Source organism: Capra hircus, chromosome 19, assembly GCF_001704415.2.
Source record: "Capra hircus breed San Clemente chromosome 19, ASM170441v1, whole genome shotgun sequence".
Lineage (NCBI taxonomy): Eukaryota > Metazoa > Chordata > Mammalia > Artiodactyla > Bovidae > Capra > Capra hircus.
The window spans coordinates 13,224,806-13,243,751 of record NC_030826.1 but is presented as its reverse complement, the minus strand read 5'-3'; the positions used below and the strand labels follow the sequence as shown (position 1 = coordinate 13,243,751).

Below are 18,946 nucleotides of genomic sequence, written 5' to 3'. Positions count from 1 at the left end.
GTTACCTGAGGTAATTTGGAAAGCAGAGACTGTATTGAGCTCGTAGATCTACTTAAAGAGATCTTTTTAGATAAACTGTTAAAAGTATCTGTTGAATGCTTATGATTGTTTTTTAGCTATAAAAAAAAGTGAACTAAAAAAGGTGTTCCAAACTTGTTGAGTTTAAAAATAGAACTGTTTCTCATTACCGATCTCTCTGGTGCTGGCAAAAAATTTTCAAAGTGAAAAAATGACTTCAGAGTAGAGGCCAAATCAAGAGTGCCTGGGAGATCATTTAAGACCTCAGAAATAATTTAAGAGCTAGGAAAAAAGGGGCTTCTAAGATTTTTTTTTTTTTTGGTGGAGCAAAGGTGTTTTAATCAACATGGTGTGGGCATATATACTGTCTTACAAGGTAGTTATTCTCAGCAAAGATAAGTTAAAATTCCAGACTTACAAAACATAGGCGATCCATATTAAAGAGAGAGAGAGTTGCAAACAGTCACTTTCACCCTGTGGTTCACGAGAAGGAGGAGGGTACTTATCGCCATGTAGAAACACTAATGAAGGAAATGCCTGGACTCCTCCATCCCGGGAGAGGCTCGCCTCTCCTCTTATTCCCTGAGTGTTCAGGAATTAATCAGGAGCAGAGGATTCCTGACAGATCCACACAGCACGCAGGAAGCCTCCTGGTAAATGCTTCCTGACAATTCCCCCTATTTTATTATATTTGTAAAAAAGGTCTTGACCAAACGAGTCTGGTTAGTATTACCCAACCTTATAGAAAGCTGACGGTAAGCAACAAGTATAATTATCAAGACAATCACCAGAGTTACAGTTCCAGACCCAATACTGTGGGTAATACTTTGAAACCATCCTCGTGGGTCTAGCCTGGATAATTTGTTCAGCTAAAGTTTCCAAATTAGGGGAAGAGGGCAGATTTTTTAGAAAAAGGTTTAAAGATTTTCTTTTGCAGTAATTGTACATTCAGAGAGGCATTATCATGTGTGTTTTGTAAATGAAATTTGATTTGTTCCCAGTTATAGGCACTATGACTGAATTGAACAGGAGTAACACAAAACTGAGTAGCTTAAAGAAATAGAGGAGTTAATACAAGTATATAGTTTGCAATTAATACAAGTTACAGAACGTAAGTCTTATTAAATTGTAAATTTTCTATGGCTATTACAAAAGGAAGTGGGACACAGGCCTGTATAAAATATGACTGATTATAGTGAAAGAAATAGTTACTATGACCACGACTGGTCCCTATGAAATGTCCGGTCCAAGTCCCAAGTTCTTCCGTGCTCTGGTGCTCGCAGCAAGTTTCCAAATGGCCCGTTGTTCAGGCCCACCCTGTCCTTTGTCATATTAATGTTCCATCGTAGTGTCAGTGACCTTCCTCTGAGCAGTCAGATAACCACATACCATGGGGTCCCCAATTAACAATTGTATGATTAGCCACAAACATTGACTTTCCTGATTTGGTTTGACATTTGTCCCAACGAACAGGAGTATAAGTTTTTATAAGTAAACCCTTTGCATAATGTTCTTTGTTCTTTCCCTAACTCTTTCCCTAAAGTCTCAGTAGTATAAACATGGTTTACAGACAAAGAAAGGGCAGTAAATAATCCAAGCAATGTCTGAAAGTCCTCTTTTGGAGGCAGGACGAAAACCCAAGTTTGTCGGCGGACGTTTATGCACAATTTTGCTTGGCCCATGCACAAGGAAAGGACCTCATAGCCTAAAGAAATGTTAATTTTCTTTCCTCCCCAGGGTGTGAGGGCCCTTTCATGTACTAGGGAGAAGGTATATGTATAGAGTCATTAGTTGAAACAATTGGTCCTCTCTGTCCATTCGACCACCAGCCTCAGTAGGCCCTGCAGTCACTCCGTCCGATCTGCCAAGTGTACCAGGCTCCTGTTCGGGCGCCACTTGTTGAGGTCCTTTAATGGACCGGAACCTGGTGGTCCGGAGTCGACCGATAAGAAAGTAAAGGTGAGAGAAAGAGGCTGATATTCCTTGGTTTATGCAGAAAGCCGATAAAGCCCCTCCACGGGGCTTGCTCTGTTCACGAAGGCCTCAGGCACCCTCTCGATGGGGTGAAGGTGCAGAGCGCCTTCTTGAGAGGGTCTTAGAAGCCCAGGCAGGAAAGTGAACTCAGAGAGCCTCTGCGCTCCAGGGAATCAGCCTGAAAAAGAGAGAGATGGAGAGGGGGAGAGAGCGAGAGAGAGACACGGGGACCAGAGCTCTGATGGAGCAAAGGTCGCTTCTAAGAATTTTTAAAATGTTGTACCACAGCAGCCTGACATGCCCAAGGTATAGAGAGCTCTGTACAGAAAAGTTATGGATATGTTTTTGGGGCAAGAAGTGAATTTTCAGTATGATTCATGGGAAACTCATAAACTTTTCAAGATACTTATATTGATGAATGTACCAAAGGGACTGCAAGGGATAGAGACAGTTCAAACTTTAAAGAGGCCTCAGAACTTTCAATTTCCTATGAATAGGAAGCAGACTGGGAAAGTAGTTCAGCTGTAAACATTGGTCATTTCTCATAGTAAGGGAGATTTTTCTGGACCCCAGAGGGCTGCTAAGAACAGAGGGGAGTCATGGATTAGGAAGCCAGTCCCTGGATTCAGAATTGGACCACAGAGAAAAGCAAAACAAATTCCATGCCTGTGGAGTAAGGAAACCTGACAACATCTACCCATCTGGACTTCAGAATTGGTGTGGACCAGTGACTGTTAATGTGCCTCCTATTGCTTCTTTGAACTGGAGTATTTTTTTTAATCCTCGTCTCATAATTAAATGTTGAAAGTGTTGGGGACAGATAATTTGTCTTTTTAGTTCCCAGATCATCGCAAAAATTGGAGGAGCTGCACCCAAGAAGTCTCTTTTGCTTGTGGACATGACTTGTTACTCATGGGAAAATGGACCTCAGGCCTGATGCCATGATTGGATGACTTTGGGGGTCTTGGGAGGGAGTGAGTCTGTTTTTGCATGTGGGAGGTATGTGAATTACTGTGACCAGAGGGCAGACCATAGGAATTTGTTTGCAGAGATGGCTGCGATAACTCTTCCCATCCTTGTATGTATATCCCTTGGCAGTGTGACTTAGGCTTTTCTCCCATTAAGAGATGGCATCTCTTTTCCCACTCCAAAAGCAGAGACATGACTTTGCCAACAAAGGTCCGTCTAATACAAGCTATGGTTTTTCCAGTAGTCATGTATGGATGTGAGAGTTAGAATATAAAGAAAGCTGAGAGCCAAAGAATTGATGCTTTTGAACTGTGGTGTTGGAGAAGACTCTTGAGAGTCCTAAAGGAAAGATTCTGTTGGCTGGTGGGTCTATGGAGCCTCACCTGGAACAGCTCATCTCTATTGCATGTGACCTCGCACCCTCCAGGAGGCTAAACCAGGCCTACTGAACTGAATCCACCACCCAAAGATTCTGAACTGAATCCTAAAGGAAATCAACCCTGAATATTCACTGGAAGAACTGATGCTGAAGCTGAAACTCCAATACTTTGGCCACCTAATGTGAAGAACTAACTGATCTGAGAAGACCCTAATGCTGGGAAAGTTTGAAGGCAGGAGGAGAAGGGGATGACAGAGGATGAGATGGTTGGATGGCATCACTGACTCAGTGGACATGAGTTTGAGTAAGCTCCAGGAGTTGGTGGTGGACAGGGAAACCTGGCGTGCTGCAGTCCATGGGGTCGCAAAGAGTCAGACACTACTGAGCAACTGAACTGAACTGAACTAAATCTTAGCTGGCCTTGTGGCTTCCTTAGACCATTAGAATGTGGCCAGAGTGGTACTGTGTAAGTTCTGGAGGCTAGTGCTTATATAGCCTTGAAGCTCTGTCTTCACCCACTTCTTAGAGCACTGCATTGAAGAAGGCCTGCTTTAGCCTACTGGAGGGTGAGAGGTCACATGCAATGGAGATGAGCTGTTCCAGCTGAGGCTCCATAGACCCACCAGCCAACAGTTGACACAAACCATCAGGTATTTGAATGAGACCATTCAGCCCCACTCAAGTCACCAGATGATGATATGTACATTGAGTGACCACAGGCACCACCAGAATTGCCTAGATGAGCCCAGCATCACAAGCAAAGAAAATGGTTGGCGTCCTAAGCAAGCCACTGAGTTTTGAGGTGACTTGTTATGTAACAGAACAGAGCATAAGAGATTTGGCACATAGAAGACAGTGAAATCATCTAACATTACATACTTTGAGTCTCAGAGGAGAAGAGAGAGCAAACGGAGCAGAAGCAATGTTTGAAGAAATCACGGAATGGAAACAATATTTGAAGCATCGTTGCATCGTGATTGTCCTCAGTCATCACGTCCAGGTCTTTGTGATCCTTTAGGTTGTACCCCCCATGCTCCTCCAGCCATGGGATTCTTCAGGCAAGAATACTGGAATGGATTGTTATTTCTTCCTCCAGGGGCTCTTCCTGATCTAAGGGTCAAACCCATGTCTTCTGCATTTCAGATGGATTCTTCATCTGCTGAGGCATTGGGGAAGAGACAATGGTTAAGAATCTTTCTGAACTGGTGAACTAATGGCTCAAAATTTCTTGAAAAGATATCAAGCTAAGACTCAAAACCAAGATGAACCCTGCAAGGAGAAGTACAGAGAAAACTGCATCTAAGCTTATCAGAGTAAATCTGCCACCTCACTCCCCGAAAAAAGAGAAAATCCTAAAGCAGATGGAAAAAAACAGATTACTTTCAAAGGAGTGACAGTAAGATTGTTAGCTCTCATCTCAGTAGAAACCAGAAAACATTGAGGTATCTTTAAAGTGCCGAAAGAAAATAATTGCTAGTATAGAATTCTGTATCTAATGGCAATATGCTTCAAAACTGAAGATGAACGTTCTTTGACTACAACAATACTGTATATAATGTAATGTGAACCAGGAAAGTTTTTCGTCTGGAGCAAATTGTCCATTTGGCTGTTTGGAATTAATGGTAATACTTTGCCCTTCTGTGGAATTTGTGTGTATTTTCATAATATTTTGTTCTTTGCCCTTGTAACGTGTTTATGTATCCATCAGTTAATATTAGTGATATAATTCAGAATACAGTATCTTAAGAATAGATGAGGGTATGAACTATATATATATATATATATATTTTTTTTTTTTTTTTTTGTATTTCTAACATGGTCCCTGACACTTCCAGGTATTTATTTGCCTATTGAAGTGGAAGCAGCTTATCAAAATAGAAAGGTACTTACCCCTTAAGAATTTGTCCTATTTTCTTGTCTAATACAGGTTCAAGCTGAAGTTCCTGGATCTCCTATCTTTGTCATGAGACTAGCTAAACAGTCTCGTCATCTGGAGGTGCAGATCTTAGCAGATCAGTATGGCAATGCTATCTCTCTCTTCGGTCGTGATTGCTCTGTGCAACGCAGGCATCAGAAGATTATTGAAGAAGCTCCTGCCGCTATTGCTACTCCAGCAGTATTTGAACATATGGAACAGGTATCTATGTGAAAAGCTCTAAGTTTTGTTTTCTTGCACAGAGCTACTACTCATTTAATTCATATGCCCAACTGAGAATAGTGGAGTATCAGGCAATGATTCTGGATAACTGATAAGTTCTACCCTTCAAGAGGGAGAGGACATAGATATATCTATGGCTGATTCATGTTGGTGTATGACAGAAACCAACACAATATTGTAAAGCAATTGTCATCCAATTAAAAGTACATTTTAAAAAGAATTCTTTTTAGAGGAAAAATAAAAATTCCGCTTTTCTCCCTCTAGTAGAGATGCCAGTGAACACTACAAACTCTAAATTATTTAATGCTTTTGACAGAAAATTTCAGTGTACTATTTTGAGAAGGGATAAAGAAATGTTTGGGGATCTTTAATCTTATTGTTTGGTTCTTTAATAAGTACGTGATAAGCTGGTGGTTAAGCTGGAAGTTCCATTTTCTAGATTGATTATCCCTCAGTCTTCAGATGCATTTATTCAAGTCCTTTATCTCTTAAAAGGTATTCTAAGTAGCTTTCAAGTTTACATATTCTGTATTATTGTATGAAAAAAAGGAATCTCTCAGCAGTTTTATAGGGTCCCTTGGAATTAGCTGTAGTTTAGAAATCTGAACATGGTCTTTTTTGGAACTCAATCTTCATCTTATTGGAGATATGTTTTCCATCTCTTTTTTTTTCCCCTGGATTGCCAAGAAGCTAAATATATGGTTGTCTTTGTTTTTACATTTCATTTCTGTTTGTGTGTGTATTGAGATTTATTTTTTAACTACTGTAGTAAAGTGACCTCCAAAATACAGTGGCTTAGGGAGTTCCCTGGTGCCTTAGTGGTTAGGATCCTGGGCTTTCACTGCCGTGGCCAGGTTCAATCCCTGGTTGGTGAACAGAGATCCTGCAAGCCATTCAGTGCGGCCAAAGATAAAAAACAAATATAAAACTGCAAAATACACATTTCAGTTCCATTGCTCAGTCGTGTCCGACTCTTTGCGACCCCATGAACCACAGCACGCCAGGCCTCCCTGTTCATCACCAACTCCCAGAGTTTACCCAAACTCATGTCCATTGAGTCGGTGATACCATCCAACCATCTCATCCTCTGTTGTCCCCTTCTCCTCCTGCCTTCAATCTTTCCCAGCATCAGGGTCTTTTCAAATGAGTCAGCTCTTTGCATCAGGTGGCCAAAGTATTGGAGGTTCAGCTTCAGCATCAGTCCTTCCAATGAACACCCAAGACTGATCTCCTTTAGGATGGACTGGTTGGATCTCCTTGCAGTCCAAGGACTCTCAAGAGTCTTCTCCAGCACCGCAGTTCAAAAGCATCAATTCTTTGGCACTCAGCTTTCTTTATAGTCCAACTCTCAAATCCATACATGACTACTAGAAAAACCATAGCCTGATTAGAAGGATCTTTGTTGACAAAGTAATGTCTCTGCCTTTTAATATGCTGTCTAGGTTGGTCATAACTTTCTTTCCAAAGAGTAAGCGTCTTTTAATTTCATGGCTGCAGTCACCATCTGCAGTGATTTTGGAGCCCATAAAAATAAAGTCTGACACTGTTTCCACTGTTTCCCCATCTATTTGCCATGAAATGATGGGACCAGATGCCATGATCTTAGTCTTGCAAATGTTGAGCCTAAAGCCAAGTTTTTCACTCTCCTCTTTCACTTTCATCAAGAGGCTCTTTGGTTTGTCTTCAGTTTCTGCCATAAGGGTGGTGTCATCTGCATATCTTAGGTTATTGATATCTCTCCTGGCAGTCTTGATTCCAGCTTGTGCTTCTTCCAGCCCAGTGTTTCTCATGATGTACTCTGCATAGACGTTAAATAAGCAGGGTGACAATATACAGCCTTGACGTACTCCTTTTCCTATTTGGGACCAGTCTATTGTTCCATGTCCAGTTCTAACTGTTGCTTCCTAACCTGGATACAGGTTTCCCAAGAGGCAGATCAGGTGGTCTAGTATTCCCATCTCTCTCAGAATTTTCCACAGTATATTGTGATCCACACAGTCAAAGGCTTTGGTGTAGTCAATGAAGCAGAAATAGATGTTTTTCTGGAACTCTCTTGCTTTTTCGATGATCCAGTGGATATTGGCAATTTGATCTCTGGGTCCTCTGCCTTTTTAAGTAAGTGTAAATTCTGTTTCTCTCTTTCATCATAGTTCAGAGATGAGCGAGGCTCAAGGACCCTAGTTTATTGCTTTGCCATTTGGTGGTTTATTCACTCAATTGTGTCCAACTCTTGCAACTCTATGGATGGACTGTAGCTTGCCAGGCTCCTCTGTCCAGAGGATTTCCCAGATAAGAATACTGGAGCGGGTTGCAATTTCCTTCTCCTGGATATCTTTCTAACCCAGGAATGAAACCCAGGTCTCCTGCATTGCAGGTGTTTTCTTTACTGACTGAACCACCAGGGAAGGCCATTTCCTAGAAGAGAACAGCAAACTACAGCTAGCAGGCCAAATCCAGCCTGTCACCTGTTTTGTCAACAAAATTTTATTGTAACAGAGCTTGCTAATTTCTTTATCTATTATCTATGGCTGTTTTATCTCTGCAGTGACAAAATTGAGTCGTTTTGATAGACACTATATGGCCCACAAAGCTGAACATAATAATTATTTTTTTAATTTAAATTTGTTTGTTTTACTTAGAGGCTAATTACTTTACAATATTGTATTGGTTTTGCCATACCTCAACATGAATCCGCCCCGGGTGTACACGTGTTCCCCATCCTGAACCCCCCTCTCTCCTCCCTCCTCATACCATCCCTTTGGGTCATCCCAGTGCACCAGCCCCAAGCATCCTGTATCCTGCATCAAAACTGGACTGGCGATTTGTTTCACATAGGATATTATATATGTTTCAATGCCATTCTCTCAAATTATCCCACCCTCTCCCTCTCCCACAGAGTCCAAAAGACTGTGAGCATAATTATTATCTGGCTTTTACTGAAAGTTTACCAACCCTTGTCTTAAGGTGTCATCATCTTCATTATTAAAGCTGACCTACAAGAACTCATTTACTTTGTAGCGTGTTGGTGGGGGGAAGAGAGGACTTGGAAGACAAGCTTGTATACCTGTGGCTGATTCATGCTGATGTATGGCAAAAACCATCGCAGTGTTGTAATTATCCTCCAATTAAAATAAATAAATTAATTAAGTGAGATCCAGAAGTCACACATCTTACTTGTGCTCACTTTTCACCGGACAAAATCCAGTTACATAATCATACCTGGCTGCATTGGCTGCTAGGAGTTGTAATTACTAGTTGAACAGCCTTATGCTCAGCTGAAATTCAGGAGATTGTATTGCTAAATGGATGACGCAAAGCAAGGTTACTGGAGGGCGTTTCACGCTCTGTATCTCAGTCTGCTCCTCTGGCTACCCATTATCCTTTCACACCCTTTTTCTTACTCTTAGAACTTACTTAGCCTTTCCCCACAGAAGAGAGCCCAAGGTCTCATCCAGTTGACTATGTTCAACCCAAAGTCGAGGCTCTCTGGATGGTGTGCAGTCCTCTGTTGTATCTGCATGTAGCTTTTTACGGAGCAATAATCACAAATTGTCTTGTGACACCTCCTTTCGCCATATATAGTGTGGAGTAGGTACAGGATGACTCCCATTTAGAAAAAAATAGAATGAAAAACAGACAATAATCACGGTCCACAGCAGTTATCACTTTCTTGTAGGCAGGGATTGTGGTCATTTCCTGTCATGCGGTGGAGTAATTCCTCAGTGAGCCCTCTGACTCCCCTTGGTCCTGCTCTCTGAAAGTAAATTCTTTGCCCGTCTTTAAGGCCTTATTCTCTAGGATGTTCTTCCTTGTTCACCTCTCTTGTGGTTGACCTTTGGTGATCATGCCTTCTTTAGAAGAACTTTCCCAGCTCACCTCCTATCAGTGCAGGATTGGGGCCACAAAGATTACTGAGATTATCAGTCATGGGTTTGGAAAGCCAGGTTTTTGTTATGTTTAGCAATATGATTCATTCAAAACTGAGTAAGTTTCTGGATTCTTTGCTTCTAGTCAGCTTCAGGTAAGAGTAATCATACCCAAGGTTTCTCTGGACATAATAATGTTTTCCTCTTTATTTACTACCTTCTGCGTTCAGCCCTTTTTCTCTCCTCCATTCAGTAAGACTTCCTCGAGGCCAGCTGAAACTACAGCAGCCGCCCTTGATCTCATCTTTGACAGTAGGTTGCTTCAAGGCAAAATTATCATCTTTGGTTTAGGGGTACAAAGCCTTTTGGTTTTTTCACATTCTGACTTTTTCTAGCCATCTTTCCTAGGGCTTAGTTGATATTTTGTTTGCATTCCAAGTTACTTTAGGAGACAGTTTACCAAATGTATGTGTGTTTGCCTTGCTGTGTGGCTTGCGGTATCTTAGTTCCCCAACCAGGGATCCAACTCATGCCCTCTGCAGTAGACACGTGGAGTCTTCACCACTGTACCGCCAGGGATCTCTCCAAATGTTTTCTTAGGCCTCACAAGGAGGTCACCAATTTTCCAGTTTGCAGTATCTGTTTCCTTGAGAGCTACTACCCTATTTTTAACTCAGTATCATATACTTCAGTTTTTTTAAATAGCAACATCCTTCATGAATTTAGTAGTTTCTGTATTGTTAGGGTACAGGTTAAGCTATTGTAGTAACGAAATCTAAAAAATACAACCACACAATAGGTTAGAAATTTATTTTTCCTTTCATTTGTAACCTGAAGTGATTAGGACCGTTCTGCTCCACGAGACCATTTTGGGATTCAGGCTCTTTCCGTTTGGTTTTTTCATGCTTAGTATGTTCTCAGCTGCATGATGAAACAGGCTCGCACTGTCGTGACCACATTCCAGTCCATAGAAAGGAAAAAGCTGAGAATAGAGGGTAAGCAGTTCCTTTTCAAAACATGAATCAGGGATTACCCTTCACTACCCATTCTGACGTTGCATTCATTAAAACTTAGTCACTTGCTGTCAGAGTGGAAAATCTAGTCTCTAGCTAGACACTCATGTTTCTAGGAAGAATACTGGAAATACTGGAAATACAGTGAAGACTCTGCCATGGTGCTTTATCTCGCCTGCAGAAGGTGGGATTACCTATAAGCCCAAGTGGAAAATACTGTTTTCACTTAGCTTTGAACTGAGTTTGTCATCCACGTGTAGGAATCTTGTGTAATAATCAAAGAGGGTGAAATTTACTCTCATCTGGCCACAAGCCTTTGGTGGTTCTTATAAACACTGGCTCTTTGAGAGGGAGAAGCTTCAGACGAGCAGTGGGCCGTCCGCTGGATCAGGTGAGGTACTTAGATGGGCTTCTCTTTCTCCTTTGAGTGTGCTGTGAAGCTTGCCAGGATGGTTGGTTACGTGAGTGCGGGGACTGTGGAATACCTCTACAGCCAGGATGGCAGCTTCTACTTTCTGGAACTGAACCCTCGGCTACAGGTGGAGCACCCCTGTACAGAGATGGTGGCCGATGTCAACCTCCCTGCCGCGCAGCTCCAGGTGAGTCACCCTGCTCTCGGCTCAGAGGGTTGCCTAGAGAAGTTTGGAATGAGGGATGCCCGCCAAACTGGCTCAGCCAGCCTGTGTTAAGAGAAAAGTGCCTCCTATCCAAGTCTCGTGTGATGCTCCTCTCTTTGCACTGGATGGCTTGGGATGTGTGGGTGGGTTTCCCTGATATGGAACAATTCTGGAGTATTACTTTTTAGCCTGACACATCTGATATAAAATGTCATATTTTTGCAAGACCGTTTACAAATAATATGCTATATTCAGCTGTTTCAGTTCTGGGAAACCTTACTTTTTAATTGTCCTCTATTCCTTTTTCCTCCCTGGAGAAGGAAATGGCAACCCATTCCAGTATTCTTGCCTGGAAAATCCCATGGGGCAGAGGAGCCTGGAGGGCTACAGTCCGTTGGGTCATTTTTTGAGCTTCCCTGGTGGCTCAGTGGTAAAGAATCCACCTGTCAATGCAAGAGATGTGGGTTTGATCTCTGGTTCGGGAATACCCCCTGGAGAAGGAAGCGGCAGCCCACTCCAGTGTTCTTGCCTGGGAAATCCCATGGGGCAGAGGAGTCTGGTGGGCTACAGTCCATGGTGTCACAAAAGAGCTGGATATGGCCTAGTGACTAAACAGCAGCTTCTTTTTCCTAGTGCTACAAATTGAAGTAATTCCACTTCAGAGTGGTGGCTGAGGTTTTTCCTGGCAGGAATGTGGCAGCACACATTTATTTTTATAATGTTTAAAGTACCACTGTTAATATTATTTTCTCCATTCTGCCCAGGAAACAGATTCTATGGGAAGCAGTAATAGCTAATGATGAAGTTTGATTTGATTTGTAAATACGTATTCTTTATCCACAATGGGAACCCCTTTTGGTCCTCCATGGTCCCCATTAAGGAACCCAGTAAATGAAGATTTATGTATATAAATGTACTCTTTCCATTGATTTGTGGGGATAATTTGGAGGTAATTATGACATGCTGCTGCTGCCGCTGCTGCTAAGTCACTTCAGTCGTGTCCAACTCTGTGCGACCCCATGGACAGCAGCCCACCAGGCTCTGCCGTCCCTGGGATTCTCCAGGCAAGAACACTGGAGTGGGTTGCCATTTCCTTCTCCAATGCATGAAAGTGAAAAGTGAAAGTGAAGTTGCTCAGTTGTGTCCGACTCTTCGCAACCCCATGGACTGCAGCCCACCCAGCTCCTCTGTCCATGGTATTTTCCAGGCAAGAGTACTGGAGTGGGGTGCCATTGCCTTCTCCAATTATGACATAGTTAGGACTTTTTAGCTGTCTGGACTTCTTGGAGAGCCACTGACATTGACTCTTCCCTTGGATATTTTCATTCTTATTAAAAATGTCATATTTTTGAAAGACACTTTACAAATAAGGGTGATGGAGAAATGACGATTAGAGGGAAGCTCATGTCTATTCCATTAGGGATTTGGGGACTTTTTAAGAAGTCGGAAGTAATTAACACCTTCTGCGAGTTTTGTTTCAAGTAATTTAGAGTTGCCTATTCAATGATGTAGAATGTAGACTATGAAAACAAAGTGTTTTAGGTGGTGGCTACTGAAGTGAAAAGTCTTTTCCGTCATCTGATAGCCTCTGTGTTTTAAGGGAAGTAACTGTGAAAGATGAGTGACGTGTGTTTTATTACCTTTCAGATTGCCATGGGGATCCCTCTGTACAGAATCAAGGATATCCGTATGATGTACGGGGTCTCTCCCTGGGGCGATGCTCCCATTGATTTTGAAAATTCGGCTCACGTTCCTTGCCCAAGGGGCCATGTTATTGCTGCTCGTATCACTAGTGAAAATCCAGATGAGGTAACGCGTCACTTAAAAGGTTTACACTTTTTTTTTCCCCTCACTGTGAACTTTAGTATTAAGATGCTATCTGAGGGCATATCTGAAGTATCTTGGGACCTCCCCTGGCGAGGGAAATTAGAGGCTTCATCGGAGCAGACACGTAAGTTATCACTGTTGCACTGGTCATTCAGTTCTGTCTCAGTCGCCGTCGAGTCCTCAGTGGGTCTGTAGCACTGGACGTCGGCCCGCAAACCTTAATGACTTTCGTGTGTCATTTCCACTTTCCTGTGTGTATGTGATTACATAGAACCTGACCAGTGAGTATATGAATGTTCTCTTTCTTGTAAATGTAATATCATCTCATATTCTTCACTCCCTAACAGGGTTTTAAGCCCAGCTCAGGAACAGTTCAAGAGCTGAATTTTCGCAGCAATAAGAACGTTTGGGGTTATTTCAGTGTTGCTGCTGCAGGAGGGCTTCATGAATTTGCTGATTCTCAGTTTGGTCACTGCTTTTCCTGGGGAGAAAACCGAGAGGAAGCAATTTCGTGAGTATAATCACATGTGGTTGCATTTCAAGAAATAAACTGTGGTAATCTTCAGTGAATTGTTAGCATGGGAAAGGGAGTCATGTATTGCTCTAGAAGCACTCATACGGATAACCTTCTTGAAGAAATATATCTTCAGTTGTAGTTGCATTCATGTTGTATTAAGTTTATGCAGTGTTCGGCAGATGTTTTTCTGTCTGTTACTTTGAGCCTTTTCAAGTGATTTTTTGTTTTCATGTGTTTTTGATCAACATATAAAATTGATTAAAGATGTCATATTTTTCTATAGAAATAGTATTGTTATTTGGAGCAGAAATAGATTTTTTGACTAAGATCTTGGTATCTTATATCATGGATAAGATCCATTATTTGTCATCAAAATAAAGGTATAGCTATAAATGTCCTATAGTCATTTAAAATCATAAAGTTAAGCTGCTTATTACATGAAAAGGGCTTAAGGGAACTATCCACGTCACTGTATATGAGGGACCTCAATGTGCTATGAAATATACGCACAACTTACGATGTAACTAGTATATCATAGGTATTAGTTAATATTCTATTAGCATAAACATTTAATATTTAATTTAATATTAAGTTTTACTTGCCTGAAAAGTAGGGCCCTAAGAGGTGATTTTGAAAGGTTAGATATTTTAGAATATCTATCCAAAATTGATTTGCCTGTTTTATATTTTTGAATTGTCGATTGACTTTCACCAAGGATTTAATACTATTCCTTTGACTTTTAACCTGTACACCTAGATTATGTAATCAGTAAACACTTATTAATAATGTTTTCAGAAGTTGGGAAATCTCAGTTTTTTTTTCCTGTATTTTGTGCTCTACAAAGCAGTGCTCCCAGAAAAACTATCTGCCTTTTGTATCCTGCTTTGCCAAAGTGAAGAATATAAACCCAGTGTTATGAAGAAACTAGAATATAAACCCAGTGTTATGAAGAAACTAGAGCTTGCAAACCGGTGGCTGTCTGGCTAGTCACAGCCACTGATGTGCTTTGATTGGCTTATAGAGTATTGTTTAAAAAGTGGGAGATTGAAATAAATACATGCATTTCTGCTGTCTCTTGAAAAAAATGGGGTGACAATAACATTGGTTTTATATTCCACTTGGCCAAAGTTAACCGAAGCTTTGTGTGACTGCTTCTTTTAGAGGAAACACGAACTCTCTAGTTCACACAGTCCCCCGTCCAGCCTGCCTCATTTGTTTACATCCCCAGAGTGGCCGCTATTGATATTTAGGTTTCCAGTCTTGATTGGCAGGCCACCAAGCCTTCCCTTCAGGACATGTCATATCACTTGCTCCAAAAGTCTTGCTCCTTACTTCCCAACCTGATCTGGACATTCATCTGCAGTGTAAAGCTACCAGGCTAACGTTGAGCATATGAAAATTAACGGTCTCTACAATAAGCTTGCTTTCTCTTTTTAAATATTTCATTTATTTATTTGGCTTCATCGAGTCTTAGTTGTGGCACTTGGGGTCTTTATTGTGGCGCAGGACTCTCTAGTTGTGGCACACGGGCTCCGGAGCACATGGGCTGAGGTGCCCTGCAGCATGTGGGATCTTAGTTCCCCAGCCAGCGATTGAACCCATGGCCCTTGCATTGCAAGGTGGACTCTTACTCACTGAACCAGCCGGGAAATCCCGCAGCTTGCTTCTTGACACCATGCCGGAGTTCATTCTTCAGCTCAGAGTTTGTTTCTTCTTTCTTCATGACATTAGGCTTATGTTCTTCAGCTTGGTGTTCACTACTGTTCTCTAGACTAGTCCCAGCCCATGTTTCCCTTATTATTCTCCATGGACTGTAATCTAAATACAGTGTGTCTCGCTGCTGCGGTGTCCCCTGAGTGCAGTGAGTGCTCCGTCAGGGTTGGACGAGTGGACTGGCCCCTCATCCTCGTCCTCATCACTGTCTGCTTCAGTTGTGACGTTCCCTGTGCACAATGCCTCTTTACTTCCTTTTTCCCTTTGTTTCTGCTGTTCCCTCTCTCCGTTCTTTCATTTACTCCTTCCAGCAAATACTTACTGAATATCTTAATGCCTCTTGCAATATAATGAGGACCACCATAGGGTCTGTGCCATCATGGAACTTGATGATCCAGGGTAAGAGAAGCAAGGAAGCCGTTGAACAGAACATAGGAGGTGCTGTCTCTGATAGCGAGATTACATGAGGGTGTTACAGGAGCGTAGAGCTGAGTCAGCTAACTCCATCCGGAATGGGTCTGGGAAGGTTTCCCAAAAGGAAGGGACATCTAGAATCATACCTGAAATGTGTAGAGGAATCAGCCAGGCCAAGAGAGGGCATAGAGAGGAGGATGGAGGTAGGAAACAGAGGAATATTCTTGGCTGAGAACTCCTGGACCACCTGGAAGAATATTTCTGTCACAGTCGTAATCTTAGCTTTATTTTTATTCCATTTCAGATCCCATATCCTTTTTTTTCCTTAATTGAGTAGTTGATTTACAGTGTTGTCTTAGTTTCAGGTGTACAGCAAAGTGATTTGGTTTTTTAACATATATTATTTCAGATTATTTTCCATTATAGGTAATTATAAGATGTTGACTGTAATTGCCTGTGCTATGCAATAGATCAATATTGCTTATCTATTTTAGGTATAGTAGTTTGTATCTATTAATCTCATGCCCCTAATTTACCCCTTCCCGCTCCCTTTCCCCTTTGGTAACCATAAGTTTGTTTTCTATGTCAGATCTTACATTCTTTGTGAAACCAAAGGGAGGCAGGTTTTCTCCCTGCTTAGAACCCCTTGGTGCTTTGCTTTTATTTCTCTACTGGTATTTATGATATTCTGCCATAAATGTTTAAAGTCATTACTATCTCCACATTTTCTCTCCCTTAAGAGCTTAGTATGTGTCTTGAATCTGTGAGATGCATAATAAATGTCAAAATTATACTGGGAAAAAGCTCACAGTATTGAAATCTTGTTAAAATGTGGTTATTTAACACTTAATTGGGAAGTAAGCAAAGTAATGAGCAACTCATTCTATAGTTGGCTAAAACACATTTTTAAAAAAAGAAACACTCTCACATGTAGTGTCAGGCTGATCCCCAACTTTCTCTAACCCTAACCCTAACCCTAACTTCATTGTATGGAAACATTCAAGTTAAGGTCTTAATGTTTGTAAAAATTCATTGGACAGTATACTTAAAATAAGTATATTTTATTATGTAAATTTTACTTAGATAAAATAAAAAGGGTTTAAGAAGGGAAGAATTATGCCCTGATTCTAGTTAACCAGCAGTCAATGAGTGGAATGATGGAAACAGTGAAAACGAAGAGTGGTTTGCACGTGATTTGTTCTCTGTTCTGTATAACGAAGTGTCTGTGATCTGCGATGCTCAGCTGGTCGGATTAGTCAGACTCACAAGTTTGCTGACTTCTTGAAAATTCTGTCTGGAACGAGCACATGTGTATCTTGCACCCTTATTTGTTCTTGGCACTGTCTGTTTCTTTCCCCTCCCTCCTAAGACTCCAAAGGGATGAAATAGTTCTTGAAAGTAGTTGGAAAACAGTAGGACATTTGTCGCTGAAAGAGACCTGCTTCTGTCCTTCTCCTAGAAACATGGTGGTGGCTTTGAAGGAGCTGTCCATCCGGGGCGACTTCCGGACCACAGTCGAGTACCTGATCAAACTGCTGGAGACGGAAAGCTTCCAGTTGAATAGGATTGACACGGGCTGGCTGGACAGACTGATAGCAGAAAAAGTACAGGTGGGCATTTCTCCACTTACAGCTTCTGGGATTGGGTTTTTATAGGCTTGTGATGAGATCAGTCCATGCCATTAGATAAAATTTATTTAATTCTAATACAGATGGTTCTAGGTCTGTGTGTAAAAGTCTAGGAGTCAGTGTGAGTTTCGCACTGTAAGTGAGCGTTCTTGTGCCTTGTTACGCATTGTATAGGTTATTGTGTAGCATTACTTCCAAGGATATAGTTGAAGAGAGGCGTGCAGAGATTGAAATACTTTCTTTCTTCACTTAATGTTAAATGTGTTTGAGTTCTAGCTGTCTACCAAGTACTGATGAGAGGGCTTCATTTTAATCAACAGAAGTTACCCTTTGTTCCTGAACTTCTGGGCTCATATAAATTACTCAAAATTTTATATAGAATTGTTGGATTCATGCGTATTACCTGGAGGTAGCTTACACACCATTTTTCTTTGAGATTATCAGTAGCCAAATCTTTGCACTTTTTCGGAATTTATTTGTGACAGAAGCTTGTTTTTGAGCTACTCTCCAATTGTCTCAGTGAAAACCTTAGGAGGGTGAGGGGAGAGGTGTTTTTCATCTCTATTCAAATTCTAAAAATGTGTTTTTGTCTCAAAAACCAGTTGGATAACGAGGATGGAGGTTCTCAGTGGTTGCTGATTCTTCAAGCACATTTGAGCCTGATTTAAATTGAGGGGCCATGGTGCCAAGTGACTGACTCCACTTTTGATTTGCCCTCTTTTCGTCCCTTTCAGGCGGAGCGACCTGACACCATGCTGGGAGTTGTCTGTGGGGCTCTCCACGTGGCAGACGTGAGCCTGCGGAATAGCATCTCCAACTTCCTTCACTCCTTAGAGAGGTAGGCTTGGCATTCCGTGTTCCGTGCAGGCCAAGCCGCGGTCCTGAGGACGGGACTGACGCTCAGAGACCCTTTCATTCTTCTCTCTGTCACTAGCAGCTTGTGAGTGCCGCTTGCTCACTGACCGTGGGGGCCAGGAGGAGAAGGGATGCAGGAGCTGATGGCAGATGGTTTGGGAGCTCTAAGTGTAGATTCTAGAAATTGGTTTATCCCATGGTTAGAATTGGTTGCTTTGTAAAAACTGGAATCTTTCTGTACGGTACAAGCATCCAATCCCTCCCAGCCCTGGTGATAAAAATCTGGTGTTTCTCTCTAGTAAGGCACCCTGAATACTTCATATATTACCTGCAGCACCTTTTACGAATTAATAATCGAGGCTGATATTCATGGTGACCTCACGAGTCTTTGAAGTATAGGATCAGACTGTGTGTGGCTAAACTTATTTCCAGCACTGATTCTGGAAACTAAGCTCTGCCTCCGAGTCCCTAGAGGAATTGTCCGCAAGGCTAATCGTTTAAAGCACTTTATCACAGGCATTTTAATTCAACTGAGATTTCATTTATTCAAGTCTTACCACGAAGATCTCTCACTATGTTGCACTGACGCTCAGTGTGAACAGGTAATATATTCACATGGTTCAAAATTCAATAGGCACTAAAAGATATATAGCAACGAGTCTTCTCCTTACCTCTGTTTCCTGGCCACCTAGTTTCCTTCCCTATGTTTCTGTTTTTATTTTCTGTTATCTTTCAGATATATGGTAGATACGGTAAATACATATAAGCATATATACGTAATATTTGTTCCTTCCTACCTCCATTTTTTTCCAATCACAAGTGATAGCATAGTGTGAAACTATCCTGTATAATTTCAATTGCTTTTTTAATTTAACAGTGTGTTTTAGAGAGTGTTTCATATTAGTGCATAAAAGACTTCACCTTTTTAATGGCTACATAATATTCATTTATGTGGCTTTTTAAAAATTTATGTCTCTGTCCCTTACTGATGGTCCTTT

At 41.5% G+C, this 18,946-nt stretch overlaps 1 protein-coding gene across 7 annotated transcripts in view; it reads left to right on the top strand.

The window, feature by feature from the left end:
* ACACA (acetyl-CoA carboxylase alpha) overlaps nucleotides 1–18,946 on the top strand; it is a 287,918-nt gene that overhangs the window by 108,143 nt on the left and 160,829 nt on the right. For all 7 annotated transcript variants that reach the window (XM_018064168.1, XM_018064170.1, XM_018064174.1 and 4 more), the window contains 6 exons: nucleotides 5,268–5,477; nucleotides 10,806–10,976; nucleotides 12,642–12,803; nucleotides 13,169–13,332; nucleotides 16,925–17,075; nucleotides 17,828–17,931. In XM_018064168.1, coding sequence (XP_017919657.1) covers nucleotides 5,268–5,477; nucleotides 10,806–10,976; nucleotides 12,642–12,803; nucleotides 13,169–13,332; nucleotides 16,925–17,075; nucleotides 17,828–17,931 — 962 coding nt within the window. The remainder of the gene's footprint in view (nucleotides 1–5,267; nucleotides 5,478–10,805; nucleotides 10,977–12,641; nucleotides 12,804–13,168; nucleotides 13,333–16,924; nucleotides 17,076–17,827; nucleotides 17,932–18,946) is intronic.